This window comes from Lycorma delicatula, chromosome 4 (assembly GCF_047948215.1).
Source record: "Lycorma delicatula isolate Av1 chromosome 4, ASM4794821v1, whole genome shotgun sequence".
In the NCBI taxonomy this organism is placed as follows: domain Eukaryota; kingdom Metazoa; phylum Arthropoda; class Insecta; order Hemiptera; family Fulgoridae; genus Lycorma; species Lycorma delicatula.
The window spans coordinates 17,575,055-17,594,115 of NC_134458.1; the positions used below are offsets into that span (position 1 = coordinate 17,575,055).

The 19,061-nt window shown below is 30.9% G+C and overlaps 1 protein-coding gene across 1 annotated transcript in view; it reads left to right on the forward strand.

Moving 5' to 3' along the window:
* Positions 1 to 2,641: 2,641 nt before the first annotated feature.
* The window catches only part of LOC142323145 (laminin subunit beta-1-like), a 147,690-nt gene continuing 131,270 nt past the window's right edge, over positions 2,642 to 19,061 (forward strand). The window contains exons 1-4 of the mRNA XM_075362411.1: positions 2,642 to 2,749; positions 6,363 to 6,524; positions 13,011 to 13,131; positions 16,908 to 17,035. Of these exons, the coding sequence (XP_075218526.1) occupies positions 6,489 to 6,524; positions 13,011 to 13,131; positions 16,908 to 17,035 (285 nt within the window). The 5' untranslated portion in view covers positions 2,642 to 2,749; positions 6,363 to 6,488. The remainder of the gene's footprint in view (positions 2,750 to 6,362; positions 6,525 to 13,010; positions 13,132 to 16,907; positions 17,036 to 19,061) is intronic.

Sequence of the window (19,061 nt, forward strand, 5' to 3'; positions counted from 1 at the left end):
GAAGCTTACATGTATGATAATAATTTGATTAAAGTATGACTAAAAAGTATAAAGCAAGTTTTAAAAATTTTGAAAAACTTTTGTAATGTTATTAATAATTCACTTTCAATATTGGACTAATAACAGAATAGTTGGTAGCGTTTACTTTAAAAATATAAATTGTTTTTAAATGTAATTTATAGTTTGAAAAATGACTTCAAATAGTTACAATTTAGAAAATTGAATCACTAAAAAGTGGCTCAAATACATTCATCATTCTCATTTTGTATCTAAGTGAATAGCTTTCAGAACACTACATTTTGTTACTCTTTTCATTGAATTCGTTAGAGAAATACCAAAATCACTTAAGACCAGTCTCTTCCTCACAGAATTCTGTTTTGTGCAAATTTAAAATTCTTCCCACTGTATATAATTTCCCTGCATTCTGTTTAACTAGCCATTGTCTTTATAGAATCTAAATAGGTTTTCAAAAAGTTAATTGAAATAAAACTGATGAGTAACTCATTTTTTTGTAATACATTAAAAAAAAATTAAAATTAAATAAAAATAATTTTAAGTAAAGCAATTATTCATATTGTCCATTTAACTTAACTTACTTTACTAGTATTTTTATTTGATTTTAATTTGAATGTATAACTTTAATTGGATTTTATGTCTTGACGTAATATTTTTACATATGTAAAAATTTTTACAATTTAATTTTAATTAATTTTTCCTATTTTAAATTTTGTTTTAATTTTTAATTTAACTGAATAAAAGTCTAAATTCTTAAAATAAAAAGATTAAAGATTTTAAATAAAATAAATAAATGCACAATATGTTATTATATTTTATGAAGTTTGTAATGCAATTTGAGATGAATATATAATGCAGCTAATGCGAGTAAATCATGAAAGCACTCCTGCATATATAGTGGAATAAGGTAAGTCATCCTATTTTACTTTGGTTAATCTAATAAAATAAATGTATTTGTTTATAGTACAGAGGAGTATGATTCTTAAAAGAATTAATTTAAAAAAAATATATATATATTTATACCCACACATATATAAAATGAATGTTTGTCCCGTATGTGTTCCTACATCATTCATCTGATTGCGATTAAACTTTTATAAGGTGTGTGCACACCCGTGAAGGTTTCTGAATTAGTTTAGACCCTCTAGGTGGCGCAGGGGTGGTGGTATTTCAAACAATTGTATTTATGATCTGATTTGGCTCATATTCAGAATACATATTACGTATGTGAAAATAAATACTTTAGCAAAAAATGGACTTACTTAGTGGCACTGAGGTTGAGATATTTTGAAAAATTGTATTTATGGCTCTTATTCAAAATATATATTAGTTATGTATAAAGAAATATTTTTGCAAAAAAGGGAAAAGGAAAAGGAAAGAGGGAAAGAGTGAAAAAAGGAATGGTGAAATTTTGTGATGTTCCATAATGTACTGTGTTTTATCTAACTTTCATTTGAGTTTGTTTAATCCAAATATATATATATATATATATATATATATATATATATAAAACCTGATTTGGGTATTTATATACCCAATTCTAGCAATAGTGAAGCTAGTTGGGTCAGCTAGTTTATATATATATTCTATTTCCCTGGAAATTAAGGTATTCCGGAAAGAAGTACCAAATTTAAATCACCCCTTATGTAACCAAGACTATAAAATAAAACACAACCTCTAATTAAAAATACAAAAGACATAAAAAAACAAGAAATTCAATAAAAAAAAAAAAATTAAACTTATAGAAAAGGAATTTAAAAAAAAAATAACCACTCAAAAAAAAAAAACAAAATCATATTCAAACAAATAAATACCAAAAAAAAAAAAGATGAAAACTTACGATAAAAAAAAAAAAATAAGCTACAAAAATTTAAAGAATTTTTTTGTTTAACATAAACTAACCTAACACTTTTTCACTGCTGCTGTTTCATTCTAAAACTGTATCCTCATACCAGTGAATTTTTTTTCACTGAAACATTTCACATTTTGATAAATGTTTTCCATTCATTGCGTTAACACCGTTCACAGCAACCAGTTGAGTATGAATTTTAACTGCCTTACTATAAAAGTACAAAAGATATATCATTGTTCTGACTTCACGGTTTATGACAGTGTGTTGACTTGAATTTATTTTACATCTTTGGAACATAATTGATGTAATGAGGCGTGGAATTTGGTAGTCTGTATTAAAAGATTTCAACCAACCAGTCAACCTGGAGTTTCACAGATATGCCAACCTATGGTAATAAAATCATTATTTGGTTATTATTTTTAAGATATATTTTACAATAGAATTTTCATATATTTTTAATAAAAATGAGAGATAATGTGAATCTTACTCTTTTTATTAAACAATATTTTCTTCTTATGTTTCTTTCTTTTAGTATCTGAAAAATGCTTATAATATTTTTCACCATTTATGGTCAATTTTTATTTGTTTTGTAAAATGATTAACTTTTTCTATAGGTACTATAGTAACAGTAGTGTACTTTACTATAGGTACTGAGCCAGTATTTTTCTATGATAATAAGATATATTACTATTTTTACTTGTATGACTATTTAATTTTTATTTTATTCTTTTTCATATCCCTTACATGTTTCTGTTACATTGTGTTTAAAGGTGTCGTCCCCATCTTACTGGACGCACTTGTAATACTCCAGAACAGAGCTTTTATACTGGACATCTAGATTTTCTTGTCTATGAAGGAGAAGATGCCAAATGTATAGCTAACGTATGTTTAACATTCTGAATAAATTTTATCTGTTAATTTTTTCTTGATAAATTATTGCATTTTAATAATTTGACTTTTTTTAAGGATTGGTAAGGATAAGTTGTTTCTTTTAATTGTTTGTCTTATCATTATGGTTTTATGATGTCATAAATATTTATAGCATTAGATATTATCATAAGAAATGTAGGTTCTATGATCGCATTCCTTTTATAAGGCAACCTACATTGAAGTTTAGTAAAAGATTATATTTTTAAAGTTTTATGACATGTAGGAATCTTTATATGTATATTTGTACTCTCACATCCTTTTGTTATTTTGAATGATCAATGTAAATTACTGTATGGATGGCCTTTAATGACTTAAATAACTAGCTAAGTGCTAAGTAGCTTGTGAAATGAATTTTGCTGTTTATATCTTTGGCTTACAGATAGCTATTTTTGGCTAATAAAATATTTAAATATTTACTATCTTTGTGGTACACCAATATATAATGCGAAAGGTAAAGTCGATAGATGGGTGGAATATATTGAAGAGTTATACAGAGGAAATGAATTAGAAAATGGTGTTATAGAGGAAGAAGAGGAAGTTGAGGAGGATGAAATGGGAGAAACAATACTGAGATCTGAATTTAAGAGAGCATTAAAAGATTTAAATGGCAGAAAGGCTCCTGGAATAGACGGAATACCTGTAGAATTACTGCGCAGTGCAGGTGAGGAAGCGATTTATAGATTATACAAACTGGTGTGTAATATTTATGAAAAAGGGGAATTTCCGTCAGACTTCAAAAAAAGTGTTATAGTAATGATACCAAAGAAAGCAGGGGCAGATAAATGTGAAGAATACAGAACAATTAGTTTAACTAGTCATGCATCAAAAATCTTAACTAGAATTCTATACAGAAGAATTGAGAGGAGAGTGGAGGAAGTGTTAGGAGAAGACCAATTTGGTTTCAGGAAAAGTATAGGGACAAGGGAAGCAATTTTAGGCCTCAGATTTATAGTAGAAGGAAGATTAAAGAAAAACAAACCAACGTACTTGGCATTTATAGACCTAGAAAAGGCATTCGATAATGTAGACTGGAATAAAATGTTCAGCATTTTAAAAAAATTAGGGTTCAAGTACAGAGATAGAAGAACAATTGCTAACATTTACAGGAACCAAACAGCAACAGTAATAATTGAAGAACATAAGAAAGAAGCTGTAATAAGAAAGGGAGTCCAACAAGGATGTTCCCTATCCCCATTACTTTTTAATCTTTACATAGAACTTACAGTTAATGATGTTAAAGGTCAATTTAGATCCGGAGTAACAGTACAAGGTGAAAAGATAAAGATGCTACAATTTGCTGATGATATAGTAATTCTAGCTGAAAATAAAAAAGATTTAGAAGAAACAAAGAATGGCATGGATGAAGTCCTACGCAAGAACTAACGCATAAGACTAAACAAGAACAAAACAGAAGTAATGATATGTAGTAGAAATAACAAAGATGGACCGCTGAATGTGAAAATAGGAGGAGAAAAGATTATGGAGGTAGAAGAATTTTGTTATTTGGGAAGTAGAATTACTAAAGATGGACAAAGCAGGAGCGATATAAAATGCCGAATAGCACAAGCTAAAAGAGCCTTCAGTAAGAAATATAATTTGTTTACATCAAAAATTAATTTAAATGTCAGGAAAAGATTTTTGAAAGTATATGTTTGGAGTGTCGCTTTATATGGAAGTGAAACTTGGACGATCGGAGTATCTGAGAAGAAAAGATTAGAAGCTTTTGAAATGTGGTGCTATAGGAGAATGTTAAAAATCAGATGGGTGGATAAAGTGACAAATGAAGAGGTATTGTGGCAAGTAGATGAAGAAAGAAGCATTTGGAATAATATAGTTAAAAGAAGAGACAGACTTATAGGCCACATACTAAGGCATCCTGGAATAGTCGCTTTAATATTGGAAGGACAGGCCACATTTGGAATATGTAAAACAAATTGTTAGGGATGTAGGATGTAGAGGGTATACTGAAATGAAACGACTAGCACTAGATAGGGATTCTTGGAGAGCTGCATCAAACCAGTCAAATGACTGAAGACAAAAAAAAAAAAAATACTATCTTTTACTTACCTATGGCAATACACATTTTGGCCAGCAGATTTGCAGCTTTTTTTTCTGATTTTAATCATGCAACATGTATGAAGCCAATTCTACACAAATTTTTCCATGTTTTTTTTTTCATTTGAAAACTGTTTTTAAACCTTCCTTCTAGGTTCAAACTAACTATAATCAGTCATTGATGAATCAGGTTGTAAGGAGGATGTTCAACAGTGATTCAATTTCTCTTAAATAATAATAACCATTTTGGGATAAGCTCCATTCCATTCCCATATTTGATTGTCATGGAGAGTCAGTGCTTTACAGATAAGGTAATCTTATTTTTTTTGTACTGACAGGCTGCTTTAACCTATTGAAACAATTTGCATTAGTATACAACATTAATTTTCAATTGAAGGAAAAGAACAGCTTACTTGATTCCTAAGCAAGAGCCTTTCTTGTAGTAAAACAGGGTTTTGATTTTGCTGGAGCAGTTTAATGTTTTTAAACAACATTCTATACTTGACCACTTAGTTTCAGGGCTATAGCGGTACGTCCAAGATTCATCATAGACAAGATTATGCTTCATAAATGTATTTCCTGTTACTTCATCTTGAGCCAGAAATGTCTTGAGAAATTATAGTTCATCAAGCTTTCTCATAAGCATTTAAAATGCCAGGAGATAAATGAAGGGATTTCTAAGACCTTCTGATTCTTTATTTAAAATGGATTTCATACTACAGCAGCTTAGTGTGGTGGGGTTTTTTTCAGTCACCAAAAAATGACTAATATGTTCTGCAGACACTTGGATGTTTGATGAAGTCTTACTTATTGAAGTGTATATGTAATGTTAACAAAATTTTGCTTGCCATAATTTTTTTATTTTTATTTGATGAAAATTTAATTATAATAAGTTGCACTATGATACCAGGTATTAGTAGTTCACTTGTAATATTTGCTAATAGGCTGATGGTGTGGGGACAACTAATTACTGTGTCTTCTGTACAAGCTCACAGAACTTCCAGGTGTTCTTGACATAGGGTCGCATATTTGGCTGCGACAGAAATTCCTGCCTGTATTTGACTGACCTTTATGCAGAATACTGCATATTGTACTTGCACTACTGTTTAACTAGTTACTAATTTTATTTAACTTGTTTGAAAAAAAATAGGTTTTTCTAGAAACAACCTAGTTCTGTAGAAATATCTTCATTCTGTAGAAAATCTTACTATTTTCATGGAAAATAAGTTATTTTTAATCATACCAAAACATACCAGTATATACCATTATAAATTTCATATTAAAACTGATTATTAAAAAAAAATGTATATACTAAACAGGGATATATTCATCTCTGATTTACCTACTTTTAAAAGAACTGAACTATGACCTCATAGGTGAGTTGAATCTCAAATTAAAAAATAACTATATTGAATGAATAATGAATAAATAACCAACTTTTAAATATACTCTTATTGTTTATTTCCTTTTTTATGTAGCAGTCATTCACCTCAGTTTTTCTTTATTACAGACATGTCAAATAATAATAAAAGAACCGTTCAGAGATGGGCAAGAAAGAACATGGACTGGCCCTGGTTTTATACGTGCTTATGAAAACACTGAGCTGGTATTTGATATTGATAATATCAAGACATCAATGGATTATAACCTTGTTATTCGTTTTGAACCACAAGTAAGTTTTTTTGAGTTAATTTAGTAAAATAATTTTGCTACATAATTTTACTGATGTTACACATTCATGCGAAGAATTGGTGTTACCATCTAAATTTATTTATTACTACTGTTGGTTACTTGTTTAGTGTTTTCATTTTTGGTTCCTGGGTGATCTTTTTTAAAATGTGAAGTTATAAAAGTTTGACACCAATTACTACATATTACTTTTTTATTTTTTTAATGTTATTTAAATATTTTTCTTGTAAACTGGTGGGAAAAATATTATTGAATTGTATTATACATTGTACAGGAGATTTGATTTTTCCTGAAATAAATTTTTTATGTATTTTGGGATGAATAAATAGTTAGTAATTCATGTTTGTTTTCTGTTTATATTAGCATATTGCTAGTGGTCCCTTGCTGCTCCACAGCATTATTCTTACAAACTAATGTTATATATTTTAAAAAATCAGCTAAAAACCTATTCCATTTACAACACATGTCACACCCAACTTTCTTGTTTTTCTCTTTCCTTTCTTACTACAGGAAAAATGTGTGCTCAAAACCTATTTCCAGACATTCTAATGGACAGATTGGGCTAATTTTTTTTTATTCTGGTCAAAATCGCCTGCACATAATTCATGAAGCATTGATGGGACCTTCAAAGTGATTTTCCTTTGAGGAATAACCTCAGAAAGTTCCTTAATTATGGAATAAATTAGAATTTGTCAATGGAGTCTAATGATGCTTGATGACATACAGGGTGATTCATGTAGTGTTACTGGCACTTTCTGAGCTCATTCTACTAGTGAAAATAACGATAAAAGTTTGTATAAACGTAAATTCAGAAATGTTCAGTGAGTTACGGCTAGCGAAAGATTTCGTCCTGATTCCTTGCCAGAGTGAAATAAAACTATACTGAAATTCTAGGAACCCAAATAAAGGGGTAAACTTGTGGTTTTGCCCTGACAAATTGAATAAAACAGGTTCTAGAACCATATCCAGTAGTTTTTATATCAGACGTCAAAAAAATTTTGTTGTCTAAAACCATTTTTTACACTTGTAATACAAAAACATTGTTAAATGACTAATAAAGGCATAAATCTTTTTATCTATACTTATAGAGAATATATTTCTGAGAAAATTGATGTAAATAGTCCAATAAAAAAAGTAAATACAAGTTAAAGAAATTTGATTTTATTACAACTGCATGAAAATGAAGGGATTACATGTACAAAGCATACATATAGTGACACAGTCAATATATATAAGTATATATATTATAATTGTATAATTTATATATATATATATATATATATATATATATATGGGTTCCTAGAATTTCAGTATGGTTTCATTTCACTCTGTCTGGGAATCAGAGCAAAATCTTTCACTAGCCATAACTCGCTAACAGAGCGTTTCCGGACTCATGTTTGTATAAATGTTTTTCATTATTTTCACTAGAAGAATGAGCTCAGAAAGTGCCGGTAACACTACATCAATCAATGTGTATCTGTGAATCATTTTGAGCGGAATAAGAAAAAAAAATAGCCCGTTTGTTCAGTAGAACACCCAGACAGACTGGAAATGGTCCAAGTTTTTAATATAAGATGACTTTATTTTATTTTATCATATTAGTATAAGCCAGTCAGTATCTCCATTAAGTGAAAACATTGTGTATTGTAATCTTGAATGCAAATATATTTCAATGTTTATTGAGTGGTAATAGGGACAATTACATAAAAATATATTGTGGCCTCCATTACATTCTTGTATGTCATTTGACAAACAATTGATGACTTACCTTGCAGTCCTGCTCTCCGGGGAAGTCACATCCACTGACAGGGAGCCAATGTTTAGATTCTGTTACCACATATATGCCAAACTTAATATCGGTGGATGGCAACGGTAGCAGCTCAGATGTCAGCGGCAGTACAGTATACATATGCATTGGTACAATCATCACTCCCGCCGTGCAGACGACCACGCAGTTCTCCCACGATAGGAGTGCTGTGGACCCACCACTCTCAGGCTCCAATAAAAGAATATGCACGAGAGTGAATTTTTAATTCACCGTTGACCACCACCTGGAGAAGACCAAGAAAAAGAAGAAAATGGAAGAAGACAGAACTTCCCTGGCCACCTCAGTGTGGGATCTCCCGGCGAATGCCAATATACCGATGAAGCAGCAGGCTGGGCGGCCTGTTGGACGCAGATGCTACCTTTCCACTTCAGCTTGCTGTGTTTCAATTGCCCTGGTCGGTGGACTCAGCAGCAGGAGCCAGCCCAGTGGAGGATCACTCAGGGAGAACCGCCTTGGTCACAGCGGTGAAAGATGACTGATGCCGACCCAACACTGCGGGGCTCTGGAGGCCACCACTGCCACGCTGTAGTGGGGACCCAATTGCCTCTGAGGGGAAGCCCGGTCTGATTTCAATGGACGAGTTGCAACTCCCCGACTACAACCAAGTCGACTTCGCCAGAGACCAGCCTTCAGCCCCAACACCTCTTCTCTTGGCTAATGACAAAAATGGCCCTTTTCAGGGCTATCACAAGGTTATAAATTACAATGAACCGTCGAAGCCAATTGACAACAACAGCCCTTCTCAGGGCTACTACAAGATTATACAGTGTCATATGCCATTGAAGCCATTTGGCAACAATTTGTATGGTTTGACCAATACTATGGGAGTGCCAAACACAGTAAAGCTTTTGTCTCTGTCCTTCCAGTTGGCACTTTTTTGTTAGTACACACAGCAGAGTCTTTTGAAGTACTTTTCTCTAATAAATAAACAAAGTGAGGAAGGTTATTAAGTCTTTCTTCTGCATCATTAGATGAAGGTCATCCTGGTTTCTTATTTTGGTGTGGATTTCTTACATTGCCAATAAGTTGGTTAATGAGATGTTTTCTGTATTCCTTGTGGTCAATATGAATTTGAGTATTTGAATTAGAGAATAGCAAATATGAATTAACTGAAACTTCCAGAAGCCAGAAGAATAATTTTCATCACCATTTTATAGACTTGCGTCCAAAGTTATAACTTGATACGTTATGATCAACACGATCCACACCCCCCACCCATATTCTTATTATACTGGCAGATAACAGTTGGTTTTAATGATACTTTCATAAATAACACCTTTAGCTCTCCTTTCAATTAGTTCTGCACTGTTATCACAACAGGTACTGGGCATAAGTATATACCGCTTATCACGCCACACTGGATAATAAACATTATTTATATTACAGGAAAAAACAAATTCTTGTTTTTTCAGTTTCAGCTGTTTTAGTACAGCCTTTTTCTTAACTTCTTCGGGTAATGGGCTTGCCTGAAGAAGGTAATTTCCCATTATGGTTCAAATCAAACGGATGTTCAATTTTTTTTTAATTCGATTGCTAGCTCCAGGCTTGTATAGAACCGATCGGTATGCAGGGAAAACCCACAATCTGGAACTTTTTCCATCAGCTTATGTGCTAAGTGCATCACATTTCTTTTTGTGGCAAGCAAATCAGACCTTATTAAACTGTCTGTAGTTGCTTTGCTGTAATATAGCTCAAAACTCCATATATATCTGCTTTTAGAATCGGCAAGAACATTTTAGTCCCCACTTTGTCAGTTTCATCAAAAAATAAAATATGATGGTATGAAATGCTCCCACACTTACTAAGTATTTCACAACATTTTTCAATTTATCCCCACCTGAACAGTTAGATGAGTTAGGATTCGGAGGACATAATGTAAAGAACAGAAAATCTGGTAAAATCTATTTCTGGAAAACACATCCTTAAAAAATGGCTTTCTCAGTCCACTCTTCTGAAAATTAGTCCTGAAGTGAATTTTTTCATGCAAACCCATATTTAGCAGTACTCATAAAAAAGCTTTTATTTTATTTTATCTATTACAGGAGACCAGTTATGCCAGATTGACCACTCTCAAAGTGGTGTATTCTTTTGTATTTTTTCAGCTGTGTATCTATTAGTCTCATTGGTGATTTCAAATAATAATTCATCAGACATGAACAACTGAAAAAAGTCTAGCTTACTTTCAGGTTTAGGACCTACAGTAGGTGCAGTAAAACCTGATTGTTTACTAAACATAAAAGGTTTGTAATCTGGAACTTCTTCCTTCATGTTTACAGTAATCCAGTTATATTGAATGGAGTTATTACCAATATTACCAACAACTTTTTGGCTTTTAACTGTATTTACATTATTTTGGCTGACTCTTCGCCTTTTAGCTACATTCATATTATTTTGAACACCATAGTCATCAGTAGTCAGAAATAGGTTAGGTTGAGCAGATAGGAAATATCTGTATCTGTTACCTTACTTGTGCTTAGAGTTACTAAATTTACACTATTTACCGAATTATTCATACTATTTACTGTTGTATTTACATCACTATCAGCTAAACCTATATTTCCTTCATCACAATCACTATCTCTTTTATTCTCTTCACACACACAAATTTCATCATTATGGTTATTTTCATCACTAAATGTAGATACAACATCTAAAATACCATTTAAAAAAAGTCTATATCATCATCTTTCAAGTTATTTTTACTGGATGTGGTGTAAAAAAATTTAACAATAACTTTAAATAAAGCACAACAGAATGTTGATACTCAAGTGTGAAGTAAACATTGAACATAATAACCTCACCAAAATCAGCTGAGTTACAACTCTACATATTATAATACATGTTTTGAAGAGCCCACTATCAAGATTTTACGATGTTGACTGTAAAATTTATCGAAAATGCATTTTATCTGAACTGAAGTTCAGTGTCAGCTGCCAGCTGACATGCGATAGTAACGAGTCAATGGCTGTTGGCTGCCAGCCAACAAGAAAGTTGTAAGGGTTAAAATTTCTGTACTATTTAATACTTATAATTATTGAAAATTACCCTACTTTGTTTTACATAGATAACAACTTCTATTTTATTTTTACAAATCTAATATAAACTACCACAAATTAACTTAGACTATAAATATGATACATACCTAAGTTGTACATATATAATACAACTCTCTCAACCCTTCTACATAAAAACTGGATTGAGGCAAGGAGACAGCCTCTCACCACTCCTTTTTAACTGCGCCCTTGAATTTGTCATGAGAAAATGGTATGAAATAAATCCCAAAAATATAAAAATGGGTACTAAGAAAAACTCCATCACACTAAATTGCCTAGGATTTGCAGATGACCTCGCTCTTTTAGCAAATAATATTCAAGAAGCCAAAACACAAATCATGAGCCTTCAAAACCTAGCACAAAAGATAGGGCTTCATATCTCTTTCGAAAAAACTGAACTAATGGCCATAGATCCTCTGGTAATAGAGCACATTACGGTAAACAATCAGAAAATTAAAATAGTAAAACAATTTAAATATCTAGGGGAAATAATAACTTATAATTTAAATGAAAAAGTGACATGGCAAAACAGGACAAATAAAATGATTAAATCCCAAAAATTAACTTGGTCAACATATAACAAAAAATGCCTTTCTGCTAAAACAAAACTTAAACATTATAAAACTGTAGTACAGCTAGAAGTCACCTACGGAAGCGAGACCCTTTTCAAAATCACTCAGAAAAACCGAATTGAAAAAATTCTGAAAATAGAGAGGAGAATTGTCAGAACGTGTATCAATAAAAAACACCAAAAAGAAGGCCAATGGTGGATTGTGCCAAATGAGGTGGTGTATCGAGAAATAGAGCCTGTTACTGATACTATGCGGAAAAAAAAAGAATCTCTTTCTTCGGTCATCTCATAAGGACACCGCAAACAAAACTGTCAAGAAATATCATTGAAAAGCTCTGGTTCCAAAAGCTAGAAGTAGGATGGATCAAAGAAATTAGAGAAGATATGAAAGAATTGGGAATTTCCCTGACTGACCTACAGAATAAAACTGGAAAAATTACAAAGCTAAAAGATAAAAGCATTAGATTTAAACAAAAGACAGACAAACGACAAAATACAACGAAGAGGGTGTTTACGGATGAAGAAAAGAAAGCAAGATCTGAACGGATGAAGAAATACTGGGCAGCTCGAAAGAGTAAAATAACACGCTTTTCTCAGAAAAGATCCAACTAAAATTGACTTAAGTGGTCCCATGTTGACCGTAAAAGCATAATAATAATAATAATAATACAACAGAAGCGGAATTATTTTTTGGAATTGTTTGAACTAATATTAAATAAAAGAATAGTAAAATGAATGTTGTGAGCACAATTATTATTGCACTTTAAAAACAGTTTTTATTTTAAACAAATTTTATCAGTTAAGTATTTTATGATACCAGTTTTTATTCATGGTTATCTCCAATTCTTATTTCTTCATTTATTGTCAGATTTGTAATTTTTTTAATCTAGAATAAATTTAATTGTATAATGAGTTGCAGCATTATAAAAGTAGATTTTTATATTACTTGTACTTACAATTATGTTGTTGATATAATGAATGTATGTTAACTTAAATGTTTGATTAATCTTTACACAGCTACCTGGACAGTGGGATAATGTTAAAATTACTGTTGAAAGGGAAGAACCGATTGATGTCAATGGTGCATGTGGAAACTCAAGGCCAAAGGATGATATAAAAGATGCTTACTTATCTTCAGGTATTCCATGATTAAATTTATTTAAAAAAATACATTTTTATGTCTGTTTCTTATACAAGGTGATTCACGTAGTGTTACCAGTGCTTTCTGAGCTCATTCTACTAGCGAAAATAATGAAAACAATTTACAAGTTAAGGAAAATTGTGGAGAGCAATGCTAGCAATCTGAAACTGTGCAACCAAATGTATTGAAGTATAAGGACAGAAAATTTACTGTAAATTTTATTAAATTACATTTTCATATTTTTAACATTGTATCAATTGTATTTTAACTTCATTTTCTGTAGTTAATAACATTAAAAGTTTTCATATGGTAAGTGCTAGTAATAAAAACAGATTTCTTGAACTTGTATTTGTTTTTTATTGGGCTATTTTAATTTTTTCTCAGAATTAAATTTTCAACAAGTTTTGATAAAAAAATTTATGCATTTTTAATCATTTAACAAAGCTTTTGAATTATAAACATAAAAAAAACATTTTTTAAATTACAGAGTTTTCTGTTTGACGTCTGATATTATAAAAACTTGAGTTATGGTTCTGGAACTTGTCTTATTCAATTTGTCATGTTAAAAACCATAAGAAACCATCAAGTTTATTTGGGTTCCTAGAACTTCAGTATGGTTTTATTTCACTCTGCCCAAGAATTAGGATGAAATCTTTTGCTAGCCACCATAACTCACGGAGCGTTTCTGAACCCATGTTTACATTAACTTTTAACATTAGTTTCGCTAGTAGAATGAGCTCAGAAGGTGCCGGTAACACTATATGTCATCAAGCACCATTAGACATCATCCTTTTAGAAACTCTTTAAAAATCTTAATTTATGCCTTAATTGAGGAAATTTCTGAGGATCTTCCCCACAGTGAAGGTCTGTTGATGCTTCATGACATATCTGCAAGCCATTCTGAGTAGAATAAAAAAAAATCAGCCCAATCTGTCTAGTAGAACGTCTGGAAATAGGTTTTGAGCACACATTTTACCTGTGCTAGGAAAGGAAAGAGAAAAACAAGGTGGTTGGGGGTGAGAGGTCTTGTATATGGAATAGCTTTTGGCTGAATTAAAATAATTTAAGTAAAACAGTAGAGTGTAGTAAGTTCAATTAAATGGACAACATGCATAATTGCTTTACTTAAAATTATTTTTATTTGATTTTAATTTGTTTTTTTAATGTTAATTGATTTTATGCCTTGACGTCATATTTTACATATGTAAAAATTTTTTAAATTTAATTTTTAATGTTAATTTTAATTCATTTTAAATTTTGTTTTAATTTTTAATTTAACTAAATAAAAGTTAAATTCTTAAAATAAAAAGATTAAAGATCTTAAATAAAATAAATAAATGCATGATATGTTATTATATTTTATGAAGTTTGTAATGTAATTTGAGATGAATATGTACTGCAGCTGATAATGCGAGCAAATCGCGTTATCCACTATATAAGCGTTCCTGCATATATAGTGAAATAACGTAAGTCATCCTACTTTATTTATTTTCTACTTTGGTTGATCTAATAAAATAAATAATTATATATATTAAATGTATCAATGCACTTTGTGAGAAAGCAAACCTGCTTTGTACTTCATGTAATCCCTTTATTTTTATGCAGTAAGTGTAAATAATAAAATCAAATTTCTTGAACTTGTATTTGTTCTTTTATTGGGCTATTTTTCATCAATTATGTCAGAATTAAATTCTCTACAAGTTTTGATAAAAAATTTTATTCAGTTTTAGTCATTTAACAATGATTTTTTTATTACAAATGTAAAAAAGCATGTTTTTAGACAACAAATTTTTTTGTTTGACATCTGATATTATAAAAACTACTGGATATATGGTTCTGGAGCCTGTTTTATTCAATTTTTTCAGGGGAGAAACTATAAGAAACCATCAAGTTTACCCCTTTATTTGGGTTCCTAGAATCTCACTGTGGTTTTATTTCACTTTCCCCTGAATCAGTGCGAAATCTTACACTATCTGTAACCTACTAATGGAGCGTTTCTGGACCCATGCTTTTATGAACTTTTTTCATTATTTTCTCTAGTAGAATTAGCTCAGAAAGTGCCAGTAAAACACATGAATCACTCACTTTAGCATCATACACTTGACAAAATAATTTCTATGAACATTGAATTTTTTTCTCTTATTTTTATGAAAATATTAACCAGTAAAATATTTTGTTGTCAACATGATTTTGCAGAACCCAGGTTCTATTGTAAGCAGGTTTTACTCTAATTTAATCATAACAATAATATTGAAGTATTATATTATCCCTACTCTTAAAGCAGTATCAAGCATTTAGTTCAAATTTTGTCAGCTTTCAAACCCTTTAAAATCTACATAAGAATAACTTACTCAGCATTCTATTAACCCACAATTAGCTTTATTTTAAAAATTGTGTTTTTATCCTTTTTTCATGATTATTTTTCACTTTTTTTTTATAGTGACCATTTACAAACTAATTTTACTTAAGTTTAGTCTTATACATTCAGTTTTTGGTAAAGGTTGCAGACACAACGTTGTTCGAAAAACCACAGTTTTGCCGATTTTGCAATAACGGGCTAGGATTTGTCAACAGATCAGTGAATGGTGTTATAAACAACATAACCCAAGGTTGTGTATTATTACAATTCTGACTTGTGTGCGAATGACGATGTCAGCTGTTTGTCGGTCAGTTCTCTTTGTGTGTTGGGTGTGTTTGCTTCGGTGCTGTGTACATTGTTTTTTTGTTATCAATAAATTGTCGGGTCAAGCTCTGTACAAGATTTAAGTTATCTAAAGACTTTATTTAATTTTTACTTACTGCTTGCGGCTGTTTCTAAATTGTCGGATATAATATACAAAAACTAAAATTAGATTATTTTTTAAGTAAAATGTTGTGCTGGGTAAGACTGGTCGTGCTATGTTTTTCATACTGTAAGTTAATTATGTGTGTGAATTCCTGTTTTATTTTTATTTTGTGAATGTAATGTTTATTCAATTATTCTCAGTTAAGTCTTCTGTTCTTGTAGCATAAATGTTATTTACTGTATTGTTTCCCTTTATTATAGTTGATGCATAAACTCTTCTTGCGTTTCTGGTATAAATTTAACAAACTTTAAATAATGTTAATGTGCTGTTTTATTTTTTTTCTCTCTTTTGTAATCGCTACCCAATCCAGACCATCAGATCATCTCAGAACAACATACTTTATTGTTGCAAGTATTATTTTAAGTAGAATTATTTCTGCTTCAATTTGTTACTTTTTTCAATTTAATAAAAAAATTAATTTAATTTTGGCATTGATCGGTACAGTTATTAGCAACTAATAAATTCCAACAGCATGCAGTGAACAGTCCCTGGTTCAATCCATGAGCTGCAACCCTTCCTAGCAGATCACACCAAGAATTCATTGTTGTATAAAGTATTTTTATTGTTGTTTTTTATTTTCTATTATCTTATTTTTAGAAAATATTTTGGTGTATGTGTGGAATAATTCCTGATTTTTTAATGATATTTTATGTACTAAATTATTTTAAATCAGTAAGTTGTTGGTTATGTATTTATATTTAGTATTTTTTCCCCCATTTTTTACATAAAAATTTTTTTTAAATCTGCTTAAAAGTTAAATCTTTATAAATTAAGTAAGTCATTCCATTAGATTACATGATATAATATTATAAAATGTACTAACAGCTTCACATAATGTTTAAAATATTTATGATCAGATTATATGTTTGTATTTTTAATGTAAACTCTTAATTTCTTTGGAATATAATTGTGATGTTACTGTTTCAGATTCTCGTAATTATGTTACTGTAGATTCTGTGTGCTTAGAAAGCAATAAAAAGTACAAAATTCGTTTACAGTTTAAACATTTTGGTAACCAAATCGCCACACCAACCGCTTCAATCCTTGTTGATTCTGTAAGTACTTTTATTTACCTTGCTACTTTTTAATTGGTATTGTAATTTTTGAGGACATTGTGAGAATTATATTACTTTTAACAATTTTCTTTTAATGAGGAAACTTGCTTCTGTAAACCAAGTAAAGACCTTTGTAAAATATTAAGGTTACCTATCTTTTTTTAGTGCATATTTCGAGTATTAGTCTGTATATATATTTATGGTTTTTTTTAATTCTTAAAAAGAATCTTGTTAATTCTATATAGTTTATGTGTATGTTAAAACACATAAACTTAACACACACATAAACACAAACAAATTTTTAATCGACACATCAATCATATCTTGTGTCTTTCTCGGTCCCTTACATCACGTTAGTCTCTACTTACTTTTAGTACTGATCGATTTGGAACAGCTTTTAGTACCCGTTTCATTTTAGATAGCGTATCATTTTTATGCTTTTTCATACTCTTATTTCCCCTTCTAGTGCTGAAGTGATGATCCTTCTCTTCTCCTGAAATGACCTTGTACTAGTTAGCTTTTCTCTTCTGAATTGCTCTAATTAAGCTTCTGTTCTCATTATTATTTCTTTTTTCCCTACCTGTCCGATTAGTTTTCTTTCTTTAATCTCCTCCGTACCCTTATTTCTAATGCCTTTCTTTCCATTTTTCTTAGTGCATATTTCATATCCATATAGAAATATACTTCAAGTAGAATACTTTACTTGATGCTTCTTCAAGTGACAACTCTTCAACTCTGCTACAAATAGTTTTTACTTTTTATTGTTTGTTAGCCGTTGATTGCTGTTCTAGTTTTCATCTTGTAGTGTCCTTTTCGCTTGTGGAACATTAGGTTTACATGGTACCTAACTATCTGCTAATTTATTTTTTCAATTCTTCCTTCTTTTTTGTGAACATTTAATGGCTTATTGCCTCCTATCCTGATTACTTTTGTTTTCTTAGCATTTTCATACTGTACTCTGTTATGTCTTTTAATTTTGAAATCGTCCATTGAAGGTCCTATGCTTTATTTCAAAAACACTGTGTCAACACCAGCGAATGCAGTTTATTTTGTTTTCTACAGTGTGATCCCTTCAATGTTATGTTAAACATTTTTGATTGTATCTTCAACATTAAACCCAAGGTCAACTTTTGCAATAGAGTGGTTGTATCTCAGTTTGCTTTGGAAGTTATTGGATTTGAATCCTAGTTAGGAATGGTATTTGTCACTCACGATAAAATTTCTATATCATATACAAAAGCTTTAAGCTTAAGTGGTAATATAATGAATTATTTTTTTAGAAAATAAGGTTAGATAGTCAGTATTTAGTGTGCTTACTCCAGAGAATATGACTGGGACTGTGATGCAGATCGAATGATCATGGCACACGGTATCCACGATGCCTGTTAAGATCATTAGCAGAAGAAGTCCTGGTATGAATAATTCCCTCACAAGTCTCCCTTGTGAGAGGTCCCCAGCCCCAAGGTCAAGGTAAAAAATAAACTGCAGGCCGCCAACGGCTTTGAGGCGTGAGGCCAGTGATGGAGATTTGGATGGCGACAAGACAAATGGGCTTCTGTGATAATACCATGACGAATCTGGCATCCCGTGTTGTAGAGGGGGGAGAGTTTTTTGTGGGTGGCCTCTCGAGGGAGACTTCCACATTACCGTGGGGTTTGAGACAGTATGGTGCCTATTAAAGGTTTCCCTTCCTCCAATGAAAAAAATAAAATAAAGGGGATAGTCAGTATACCCTTTTCTTACTCTTCTTCGTAGTTGCTCAGTTTGTTTGACCTTTTTAACTGTTTTTTGATTCAGGTACAGTTCTTCAGGGTACTTATGCATGCGCTTACATGCACATATACACACACACGCGCGCGCATGCGTGTACTAAATACATAATCACATGTTATTTCATATAACAGTTATTTGTATATTTTAAATCTTTAATTTTTAACAACAGTTATTTCATTGCCTTCCTTTTACCTAATTTTAACCCTACCAATATTAATCACCTGTACATATTTTAATTTTTTCTCTTTCTATA